General features: G+C 39.0%; 1 protein-coding gene across 2 annotated transcripts in view; it reads left to right on the top strand.

Annotated features, from left to right (window-relative positions):
- FGD6 (FYVE, RhoGEF and PH domain containing 6) overlaps positions 1–12826 on the top strand; it is a 116684-nt gene that overhangs the window by 26215 nt on the left and 77643 nt on the right. For both annotated transcript variants that reach the window (XM_078449604.2, XM_078449605.2), the window contains exon 3: positions 10987–11134. In XM_078449604.2, the coding sequence (XP_078305730.2) occupies positions 10987–11134 (148 nt within the window). The remainder of the gene's footprint in view (positions 1–10986; positions 11135–12826) is intronic.

The following is a 12826-nucleotide window of genomic DNA, read 5'->3' as shown; positions in this document are numbered from 1 at the left end:
GACTTTGGCTCAGGTCATGATCTCACGGTCCGTGAGTTCAAGCCCCGCGTCGGGCTCTGTGCTGACAGCTCGGAGCCTGGAGCCTGTTTCAGATTCTATGTCTCCCTCTCTCTGACCCTCCCCCAGAGTTCATGCTCTGTCTCTCTCTGTCTCAAAAATAAATAAACGTTAAAAAAAAAAAAAAAAAAAAAAAAAGAGAAGTATAAAATAAAAGAGCCTAAATAGGCAGCCATTTACACACAGCCAGGTGAGAAGTAGAGCCTAGATTCAAATGCAAGTCTGTCTTAGGTTTAGGTGTTTTTTTTGTTCTCTTCACTGCTGCTTCCTCTTTGCTCCTGGGAATGTATGAAGCTATGATGAAATGCTTTTGACCCTGTCTAAAGGGAATTTGTGTATCTCACTTCTAAAATGGCATGCTTATTTTTACTCCCCTTCCATTTGCCCTGACTCTAGCTTTCAAAGATGCTATCTATACAAGTTTGATAGAAATGTTAAGATGTTTCTTGGTTTCCCAATCAAGGAAGCAAAGGAAAGAAAGAAAGAAAGAAAGAAAGAAAGAAAGAAAGAAAGAAAGAACAAGTTAATAATTTAACTAGTAGAAAGATACAGTGATGCATGGGAGGAAGAATGGAGGAAGAAAACCCATGTCCTTTCCTGATACCCTCTACTGCCTCTCAAGTCTTGAAAGAATAGGACTGTGTCCTTAGCACACTCTGAGAAAGAAATGGGTTCCAGATGAGTCTTTGGGATTATTGATGATTCATAGGGGGCCTGGAGTAGATTTTTAGGACAGTTCTTTTGTGGATAGTACCTGAAGAAGACAAATGATAAGTAGAATTGTTCATGTTTAGTTTTAAATAAGGAAGTGAACTGATGTGTTCATGAGTGACAGTTTAACCTCCTCATCTTTGACTACTTATGGGTTCCGAAGAAGCTTACTATCCTTTTCCCCATGGCAGTGGGAAATCCCAATTACAGGTTGTAGTTCCTATTAGAAAATGGAAACACTCAAGTAGGCTTGGCTAAAATAAGATCTGGGACTGAAAGCAGATGTCTCTTGAGTTTAACTACTGGTTTCCTTGTAATTCCCTACTACTTTATTATAGTGGGGTCTGTATTTAATGTAACATTTAATATTCTGTAACATGGAATATGTCATTTCTGTAACACATAGCATTACTACCTTTAATTTGAAAATTGCTGAAGTTTATCATGACAGACTTCAGATGCATATACTAAATATAACTAGGTGTACATGAAGCTAACTTGATACACCCTTCAATGGGATTTATTAGGATAATTATATCCAAAACTACCAGTGCAACTGCTTTGCACTGGTAGTACAAATGATCTTTTTGTACTTAAGGATCCCAGAAAATGGCACCCTCTGCGGTGGTTTATTTTTAATGAATAATTGATTAATAATTTGTTATCTAACATTTATTTATAATATGTTATGTAATTTCTAACAAAACTTAGTGTTTAATTTATAATCTAATTAATAACTTAATTACTGATGTTTTAATTATTTTTTATTCACCCTGTTGGTAAGGGAGGGATTTCTGTCCTTCCATTATGGAGATGGTCAAACGCATGACACCCGACAGATGAGATTGACAGCAGTTGGTTGGTCACATATACAGGGGAGGAGGACATAGCCCTCCACATAGGCGCACACTGAGCTTGCACTTGGGAACAGAATGAGTCACCAGGGGCCGTGGAAAGCAGGCTATACAGTATCAAGATAATGGGTCCCCTTTGGTTCCCATGGGAGGATATGATTGGCTGGTTTGAATAATTCCATATGTTGGCAAGGAACTAAAATCCTCTACTCAGGTGTAGCCAGAACTGCCCCTGTGATAAAAAAGGTTGTTTGGCTAGGGCACCCTATCTGTGGGAACAGAATAGGAAGGGCAACTTGCAGTCAGGCCGTTCGGCATCCTCTTCGTTTTCCATGGATGTCAAGACAGAATACAATAGGTATTATACCATAGTAGTTTCATATTGACTCACAATCAAGAGCATAGCATGGGCAGAGGGAATGGTCATATTTTCCAAAAGGCCCACCACCTTTTCAGTGGCTGTTAGGATTATGATAAAGAGATATTGGCAGGAGCAGTGTGGCATGTATAATAGACAGAAAAACACATGGTCATCTTGATTAAGAAGATAGTCAAAAGATGAGGTGTTTATGTCTTCATCAATGAGTCCCACTCCTCTGGCCCAGCTCCCCGACTAGGTTCCCTACTCTAGTGTTAGAACCTGGCAAAGCCAAGGAGAGGAGTGGGTATCCCCATTTCCTATCATGGATGGATGATTGTCTTTTCTGCCATGGCTGCCCTCCAAGAGAGGGATCTGTCTCTAATTTGGTAGACACTCTTAGCCTCTCATCACACAGAAATCCCCACCACCAGCCTGCCTCCAGCACCTTCCACAACACTTCAATTCCTACCTCCAAGCCTTTGCTTATACTGCTTCCCTTCCCTCCAACTTAGGATGCCTTTGCTCCTCTTTAGTCATTGGAGTCTTTCACGTGCTTGTGCCTTAAATTTCTGACTGCCCCAGCCTGCATGAGGTATCTATTTCTCTGGTTCTGTAGCCCTTAATGTCTGTGCACTGACTTTTTTTTTTTTTAAATATATATTTTTTAACGTTTATTTATTTTTGAGACAAGAGAGAGGCAGAGCATGAACGGGGGAGGGTCAGAGAGAGAGGGAGACACAGAATCGGAAGCAGGCTCCAGGCTCTGGGTCATCATCAGCCCAGAGCCCGACGCGGGGCTCAAACTCATGGACCGTGAGATCGTGACCTGAGCTGAAGTCGGACGCTTAACCGACTGAGCCACCCAGGCGCCCCTGTGCACTGACTTTAACATTTAGTATGCACTAACTTTTAGTTGTACTCTTCAGAAAATAGTCCCTGCCTTTATCCTAATTCTTGTGGTATTAATTCCTTCTGCCTTTATCTGTATAGAGAAGTTTCACTCAGCAGGTAAAAAGAGAAGCAACCAATAGAATTTACAGTTTGAATATTAACTAATTCTATTAGATTATCTTCATCCAGCCCCTAAAATAATATGATACATAATAAGTCCTCAATATTTATTGAAATAAATGGCATAGCAGTTTTATATTTTTTAAAAATATATGGGGCGCCTGGGTGGCGCAGTCGGTTAAGCGTCCGACTTCAGCTCAGGTCACGATCTCGCGGTCCCTGAGTTCGAGCCCCGCGTCAGGCTCGGGGCTGATGGCTCGGAGCCTGGAGCCTGTTTCCGATTCTGTGTCTCCCTCTCTCTCTGCCTCTCCCCCGTTCATGCTCTGTCTCTCTCTGTCCCAAAAATAAATAAAAAAAAAAAAAAAAAAAAAAAACGTTGAAAAAAAAAATATGTAAAAACGTGTAAATATGTGTGTGTGTAAATGTGAAGCATCCATGTGTGTATGTGTGTCTAAATATGAAGCACCCTCATGTAGCCCTCCCAACCCCTTTATTTCTAGTGGCCTTTATTTGTGTGGTACTAATGAGTTACATAAAGGGAAGAAAGGATGTTGGGTCAACCCTAACTTTATTGAAAACTTTTATTTTTCAACACAGTAAACTTTGCTACAATGACAAAACTGGATTGGCAACCTGCTATATTTTATTTGGAAGCATTTCTCCCACCCCCCCATCTAATATATTTTATTTATTTATTTTTACATCCAAATTTAATTATTGATTTAAATTTACATCCAAATTAGCATATAGTGCAACAGTGATTTCAGGAGTAGATTCCTTAATGCCCCTTACCCAAATAGCCCACCCCCCCACCACAACCCCTCCAGCAACCCTCTTATATTCTCCATATTTAAGAGTCTCTTATGTTTTGTCCTCCTCCCTATTTTTATATTATTTTTGCTTCCTTTCCCTTATGTTCATCTGTTTTGTATCTTAAAGTCCTCATATGAGTAAAGTCATATATTTGTCTTTCTCTGACTAATTTCACTTAGCATAATACCCTTTAGTTCCATCCACGTAGTTGTAAATGGCAAGATTTCATTCTTTTTGATTTCCGAGCAGTAATCCATTTGTGTGTGTGTGTGTATACACATACACCACATTTTTATCCATTCATCCATCGATGGACATTTGGGCTCTTTTATTTGGAGACATTTCTAAACTTAATAGAACCCTTTTCTGTTTGTATTAACAAAAAGGTTTTGGTCCACATTTCTTGAAAAGTATTTTAGGGAATCATTCTCAAACCAAATTTTAAGAAAGCAAAATTGCTGGTAATTAAATGTTTGGTATTTATTTTAGCTAGTGCTTGTATCAGGAGACATTTTTATCACAATCTATTCCTCTCCACCTAGGAGCAGCTCATGATTGAACCAGATTCTCCCAGCTAAGCTAGAGTGACAAGAGTGCCTATTGGACTGTGATCAGCCTTAGGCTCCTCTTATGACATCAGGATTGCACCAGGAACCCTGGAGGGCATGATCATCCTTATTTACAGGCTAGGAGTTCTCCCGCAACCCAGAGTGCTGTGGGAGATGCCTAATAGTATGGTGCTGTTCGCTGTGACATAGTCAACAAGTTGTGTGGTTATTCTGTGGCCCCTATAGAATGTTGAACAATCCCTTTACAACTTCTTTTTCTCTCTCTTTTAAGTTTATTTTATTTTGAGAGACAGGGAGAGAGCGTGCATGTGCGCACGAGCGGGAGAAGGACAGAGAGAGGGAGAGACAGAAACCCCAGCAGGCTCGTGCTGTCAAGTGCGGAGCCCAATCAGGGCTTGATCTCAGAAACTACGAGATCATGGCCTAAGCCCAAATCAAGAGTCGGACGTTTAACTGACTGAAACACCCAGGCACCCCTTTTCCATTTGTCTTTTAAACCATTTTTGGAGTAGTCCTGTAATGACTGTATCTTAAATAGCAGCCTCGGGGTACTGATCCTGATTTTGTTTTTAATTGTCAGTCTGCAGTTTAGAGAATCCTAGTAACAAATGCGTATCTAGGGAAGGAAATAGAAATGGTATTTAAAAGGTTAAGGTTGCCCCTGGAAAATGAAGTGGGCATGTTTTTCAAAGTGCATCACTAAAGCCTGGTATTCTTTCCTGACAGTGTCGCCTCAAATCAGCTTTTAAACCGACCTTCAGTTTATATTTCAAGGAAGCTGGGTATTTCTCTGTGGTTTCTTTTTTCTGAAGCCATAGAATTCCAGCTTGGTAGTTTTAAAGTCTTGGTTGTTAACACCTCTAAATTCATGACCCAAAGAGTAAAACACTAACCGTATGCATTTTATGCTGCAGGTTTCTTGATTTCATTTCCTTTCCTTTTTTGGTAACATACTCCTGCTGTGCTATCCCTTATTGTAGTGATTTTATTTGTATTGTATGTTTTATTAATCAAAGTGTTTAATTCAAGAAAGTTAATGCATTATATACATGTGTGAAATTAAAGATTATTTTTACTGAAATCAAGATAATAAAATCCATTAATGTTTAAAATGAAAATAAAGTATGTTCTAACCTTTAGTCTGTCTCTCAAAAGAAGATTAAAGATTAATATATATTTAAAAACTAATGTATATACCTTTCTTTGAGGGGAAGGATTTCTGCTGTTACACTATAATTAGAACATCAGCCATCCACGGCTTACATATTACTGAAACATTGACGTTTCTTTTTAGTTAAAGCAGTTAGGAATAGAGAAGACCTAGCAGATGATCTGGTTTGTCTCTTAGCACGTAGAGGTCACACTTGAAGAACCTGATTTTTGATGAGGTCAGATAAGTTTGCTGCAGACTCAGTGTTATCTCTTGGCTTTTATGCTCTGTCACCCTGGCTCTGCACATACTTAACAATAATTGTGCAAGAGTCTACAGTTGGAAAACCTAAAAACATGCCACAAATATATGCATCTTTCGTTATTCGAGGATGAAAATGGCCACATATACCCATTTACAGTTGTGCCATATTCCCTAAGAGTAGTAGAGAGATAACTTACTCATTTTAAAGATAGTTCCCAGGAAAATCATCTGAGTGGAAAATGGAGAAAATTCTCCAAGTACTGGGTAATTGAAAAGAGGACATGAAAACAAGAATAAGAGTGGTTTCTAAACCGTTTTTTATTGATTTGATTTATGGTTTTCAACCCGACCCCTGAATCAAAAGTTCAGTAAAGGAGCTGAAATAACAGAGTAGAACATTTTCTGGTAAAACTAAATGTAAACACTTTCCTGGTGAAAATTGTGAACCAATATTATGTAGTTAGCATATAATAATACATAACTTATTAAAAAACATTTTTATTTTTCTATGTAGTGTTCATCCTTCAAGTGCTTAACAGTAGTTTTTTCTGTTCATTCTGTGATGAATATGAAAGCAGCCAAAGGAAACACATAATCACTAAGTCATAATGAGACAGCATTTGTAGGAGAATTATAACAACATCCTGAGGACTAGCAGATTCTGCTCAGTTTGGTCCAGGAGTGGTAGAAAGAGGAAGAGAAAGATCTCAGAAGTTCAGATTTACATGTTGTGACTTGAAAATTAGAAAGAAACTTTGAAGGTGAGGACACTGGAATAACCTTTTTTCTTCAAGTTTAGGAGGAATTACATGGAACATTCTATGTTTCGGGGGCTCAGATAAGAGAGGAACAAGATAACTAGATTCATCAACAAAGAAGACAGGATTTAATGCTTTGAAAGTGCTCCTCAGTTCACTGTGCTTCTCCTTTTCCTTTCTCTGTTCTCCTTGTTCTCCCCTCCCTTTGCTGGAATTTTTCAGGTTAATGGAGGTTCACAAGGATGTTTTGGTGGTGATGTCTGGCTCGGCCTTGTGCAGTTTTATGTTCTGAAAAACTCTTAGGGGAGATAGATTAAATGAGTCTTTTTAAAAAGACAGTTCCTTCTAAAAGAGAAACCCTCTTTCGTGTGATATCTTACCTAAAAGAGAAATTTCATGTACTTACAGGGGAGGGTGTACTGTGCCTATATAGCAAATAACATAAAAAATACATAATTTTAAAAAATTGCTTTTACAGTTTATTTTTGAGAGAGTGAGTGTGATTGGGGTAGGGGTAGAGAGAATCCCAAGCAGGCTCCATACTGTAAGCACAGAGCCTGATGTGGGGCTTGAACCCACAAACCATGAGATCATGGCCTGAGCTGAAACCAAGAGTCGAACGCTCAACCAGCTGAGCCACCCAGGTGCCCCCCAAAATACATAATTTTTTAAAAAGTGATGGCGTTAAGTAATCAGATGTGCAGATCCAAATGTGTATGTAGATCCTTGACATGTGGAAATTGAAGACAGCTGCCTAATCAGTGGGAATTTACTTCTGGCTTTACTTTTCTCTGCCCTTACCTCATCCAGACTTGGAAAGGATGGCCTGGGGAGGTAGAGCCCAGTCTTGACTCTTTTTGGGTTGTATTTGCAGCTTACTTTCCTTTTACTTCGATTATCAAATTGTGAAATAACCAGGCAGGAAATTGTGGAGGAAACACTATGTCCTGTTCCTTTAACCCGCAAGGCTGACAGTGTTAGGACGATATCTTCCTGACAGTGGGAAGGAAATGTAAAGAATAGATGAGCCCCCAACTCAATGACTGGCATCAGTAAGAAGTCCATATTTCATTATCTGAGATCTAAAGTTATCTATATAGATTTGAAAGCTGCTAAGAATTATGTGGGAAAATAGATTAATCAACTTTTCTCTGTTTGAACATGTAGACACAAACGTGTAAATATGGATGCTAAATGCCATCTTTCCTGATTTTGCTGCCAAACCCGTTATCTGTTCTTTAAAATCATGTCCCTTGTTAAGAAATTTCTGTTTCAATTGATGTCCCCCTCATTTTGCTGGTGACTTGAAGGAAGACTCCGGTTTTTCCCCTACCTCTTTACCATAGCCCTGATGAAGTTTTTAACTCTTATATCTAGCCCTTCCTCTTAATTCCTGATGTAGCCAACCTCATTCAGGCTGTCTATACTGTTGAGATTACCTCTCAGATCCCTATCCACTTCTGTCCCTGTGCCCGCCCCATTCAGCCCCCATTGAGTTACAAGATTAGTCTTCCTAAAACCTTGCTTTGCTTTGCTTTGCTTTGCTTTGCTTTGCTTTGCTCACATTCCTCCCTTGCAAGCTTCAGAAATTGTAAATGGTCTACCATTTACTATCCAGATATATAGGGAGCTCCTTTTACTTCAATTTAATCTTTTGAGATCAGGGGGACCTCACTGATGCTAATTAGGGCTATCCTTTTCACTGTTTGGGTCGGGGGACTGGGGCATGGGCTGGGCCTACAGGCCTGGGTTGATGGAAGGGATGTTGTTCTCTTTTCTGTTGTCATTAATGGGAGGGAACTATGGATTAAGGAAATCTTTGAGGTCTACTGGAAGATTTGAGTCTTCTTGTTGAAGGCCTACAAGCTGAGTATGGACTCTGCTATTGTTCATGACCCTTGACAGGCTAGTACCTGTTATCTTCTCCAAGCTTGTTTTCCATTATGTGTAGGAGACTCCTGCTGCAGCCTGAATGTTCTTTTTGTTTTCTGAAAACAAATATTCCCACTTCCACACCACTGAGTATGATGCTTAGGATGCCCCTTCTCCTTTAAACCATACACTATTCCAGTATTCCCCCCCAAACCTTTCTTTATGATCACCACTGCCATAAATACTTACCATCTGAACGTCTGAAATTTGACACTCTTTGCTTTCTAATATAATTTTTGTTTACTCACTAAAACTTTACTGAGGGCCCATTATGTGTCAAGCAGGATCCTGGGGGTTCAACGGAAAAAGACCATTTTCTTGTCCTTAGGAGTTTACATTTTAGGGAGGGAAACAAATATATCACCATGTGCAGTTGAATGAGATGGTGTAGGATTCAGAAGAGACAAGTAAACCAATGTGGTTAGGGAGGGGTTGGTCAGGGAAGGTTTTCTGTAGGAAAGCAACTTTCAGAACTAACAACTCCCAACATTTTATGGCAGTTACGTTTTGATCCGTGTCCTTTTAATACTTAAAGCTTTTTTTTTTTTCTTGTCCTTAAATTAACTGTTGTAAATATTTATATCCCTAACAGTTGTGGTTACTAGCTTCCTACTGTATCCTTAATAATGGCTTTCCAAATGTTGGACCAGGAAACACCTCTCAGCTCTCTCTTCAGACAAAGTAAACCTAATTTCCTCACAGGTGCTACAAGCTCTGTTACTGATTATTCAAAATTTTTATAGTGTTGAGTCTAAAAGAGTGCACTGATTCAAAAAACCAAATTACTGGGATCTTGTTATAACCAGACTGTGATTCATTGCAGCAGGGTGAGGCCTAAGGCTTTATGTTTCTGAAAAGCTTCCTGGTGATGCTGAAGCTGGTCATAGATTGAATGTGTTTATGAGTAACAGGGTTTTAGAGGACGAAAGATAAAGAATTAAGATAAAAAGAAGTGAAGGTACGTTTTCTTTTATTTATATGGATGGATCCTGCAGTCTCTGCATCCTGTTAACTTTATTTTATGCTAGCTAATTTAAATCACCTAATTACCCAGCTGGGTTGGGCTCCTGTCCCTGCAACCAGAGACAGTGAATCTTGCCAGTGATCTGACTAGAAAGCTTCCATTCTCCACCCCCACCTCCTCCCTAGAGAGTGAGTCTCCTCCATGTCATGGGAGCTATGATAAGGCACGCACCCACCTAGTTGAGGCTGCAATATGATTCTCTGAGGCCCTCTAGCTACTGAATAATAAGGAACCCCTGTCTTTGGCAGAGGGAGGTGTTCCTTTTGGCATTCTGCCTTCACCCAACTGGTTTGTGTAACATTTGAGTTCCAGGAATGGCATCTGAGGCTAGTCTGTATCCTACAATGTGTAATCAGGAACTGGCAGAAAATTCATCTTTAGCTTTTAAGATTCCTGTTAGAAATTTTCATAACTTGTAGGAGCCTTGGCAGTTGAATGACCTGACCTTGATCTGTAAAGGGGCCTGCCAGGGTGAAATGCAACTCTCTTTATTCCGTGTGAGTGTTTCTCCTGATGATTTTCTGTGATCTTTTACTGACTCTTCTGCAGATATTCTTATAGACTGCAGACAGGAAAGCAGTTGCTACAGATAATTTCTTCCTGAGCCTTTACAACCAAAGTTAGAAAGAATTATTTCTGTTGTCTTCCTGGAGAACTTTGCTGTGGAATTCCCCCCTACAGACTGGATTGCAACAATAGCTCTTAGATTCAAGAGATCTGTCTCAATACAAAATGGGAAATGTTGATGACGTCAGGCTGGCGAGGCAGAGTTGGTAAATGAGCTGGTACAGTGGTTTTCAAACTTCCAACATGTATCTCTTGGGGCCCTGCACCCCTAGAGTTTCTGATTTAGCAGGTCTGGATCAGAGCCCAAGAATTTTTAACATCCTTGTCCCTTCCCATGTCTTATGATGTGGTTACATAAAAGGAATTGGTGATAATCAGGGAAGTTGGGCACATGTTCATAATAGCACATGCATGGTTTATTGTGTTCACCGTCATTACCTCCCAATTCTGGTAGATTTATTAGTTGCTTTAAAACAAACAACAAATAAACAAAAACTGAGACCCAGGGAAACACCACCTTTTCTAATGTTCCTGTTTAGCCAGTGAGTGCCCTTTTGTGGTAATACAGTCCATATCCCATGAGGCTTCTTGGTTTATAGGGGTAGAGAGACCTGATCTTTTCGAGTAAGGAGATATGGAAGCATAGGATTAGGGCAGCTAGAAAACTTGCTTCTCATCCACCTTCCTATCATGAAGATACATGTTTTTCAAGATGTTTATTTTAATCTCAAGATGAGTTTGTGTTTTTGACAGCTGAGATAGGAAAGAGAGGGGAATTTTGGTTGGTCTGGCTATTTCCATCCCTGTGTTTACATCCCTTAGGTATACCTGGAATAAGATGGTTGATCATGTTTGTTTTTTGGTAGTATTCCTTGTTATTAAAGGTGACTAATGCAATACTTTTTATTGAAACAGTTCTGGAACATCCCAGGAGGGACACAACGATCTTGACCTTGGTCTTGGTGAACTTCCTTCAGATGAGGAAGAAGACCTCAACAGTTCTGACGAAGACGATGTCAGCTCTGATTCTAGTAAAGGGGACCCTGACCTGGGAGACAAACAGGTATATATTAGTATTTAATTGTTTCTACTTTTGTATTTGTTGGTCTCTCATATAATTTGGAGATAATATTTATCAGCATGATAGGCACAAAATCCCTAGTTAATTTTTTCTTAAAACTTATAAAACATTTTCTTTTTTTTTTTAAATTTTTTAAATGTTTATTTTTGAGAGAGAGGGAGGGGCAGGGGTGGGGCAGAGAGAGAGAGGGAGACTGAGAATCTGAAGCAGGATCCATGCTGTCAGCACAAAGCCTGACATGGGGCTGGAACCCACAAAGCATGAGATCATGACCCGAGTTGAAGTCGGAAGCTTAACTGACTGAGCCACCCAGGCGCCCCCTTTATAAAACATTTTCTAATTCAAATTTAGTTCTTGGTATAATATAGTGCCTAAGATAATCATATTTCTAAATGCACATCACTTAGAGACTAGTAGTTTTTGAGAAATTACTTTTGGCAATGTCCATTGGTTTTCTTTTTGATAATGAAAATCCCCTCTTAGGATTGTTCCTTGAATCCAAGTGAGTCTACTTGAAAGAAAGGAATTAGATGCATTTCAGATTTAATGAAGTCTTTTCAGAGACAGAATAAAGACTTGTTAATAACATACCGGGATTTCCTTTGAAGTGAGTCAGTTTTTGTGTATTTACACTATACATGAAACAAGATTGTCCATGTGTTGTTAATTATTTAAGATATGTCAATACATGGAGGTTTATTATATTGTTTCTCTAGTTTGACATGAGTGCTTCATTTTAAATATATTTTTTAATAAAGACATACTTACAAGGGGAAAAATAGTATATTAACAATAACCCTAAAATGTGTTGGAATGTTACAGCAAAATAGAATTTGAAAGGATCCGCATAGCAAGCGTATCAAACCATAGAGAAGAAAATCCCTGTCATCCAACTTCTGTGCCATAATTTATCAATCCATTGTTTCCTGTTTAATATATTTTTGCTTTGTTTAAATTTATTTCAGCCTTAAATGAATGGCATAAGTTATGTAATTATCTTGGTTTAAATCCCAGCTCCAATACTTAGGAGCAGGGTAGACAACTTTGGGCAAATTACTTAATCTCTTTAAGCTAAAGAGCCTCCATTTTATGAAGAAAAGAACAGAATTTATCTCAGATAATTGTCAGGACTAAATGATCTGATATGTGTAAAGCCTTAGAACACTGTTCAGTACATGGTAGGAACTCAATGATTATTTCTTGCAATATTTCATGCTGCAAAGTACTGACTCATAAGAGTTGGGAGTAACCACTAGAAATTATTTAGCCTTAAGGCAGGTGAGTTTGTAAGATACCTAAGACAGACTGGGTGACTTCTTATAGGCCCACAGCATCCCTCAGCAGTGTGTAGGTTTTACTTTGATTATTAAGGAATTCCTCCTATGTTTTACTGGTAGCTACCATCTCTGATTTGAAAGCTCATTTTCCTTGTTGCTGCTTCATAGATATAGATTCTACAAGTATTTATAAAATACTACTTCCCAGATATACCAGACATAAAAAGTATGTACAAGACATAAAGCAGTGCTTAATGTTTTTGCTCTTGAACAGCTTACATCCTAACGGGACAAGAGGGGCCATATATGCATGAAAACAGTGAGATTTTCAGATAATTACATGCTGTGAAAAGAATAAAACAGAGCAATGTGCTAGAAACTGAGGAGGCTACTTAGA

Source organism: Panthera onca, chromosome B4 (genome assembly GCF_046562875.1).
Source record: "Panthera onca isolate mPanOnc1 chromosome B4, mPanOnc1 haplotype 2, whole genome shotgun sequence".
Classification (NCBI taxonomy): Eukaryota; Metazoa; Chordata; class Mammalia; order Carnivora; family Felidae; genus Panthera; species Panthera onca.
The sequence above is the reverse complement of the archived record's forward strand: the minus strand, read 5'-3'. Positions and strand labels throughout refer to the sequence as shown.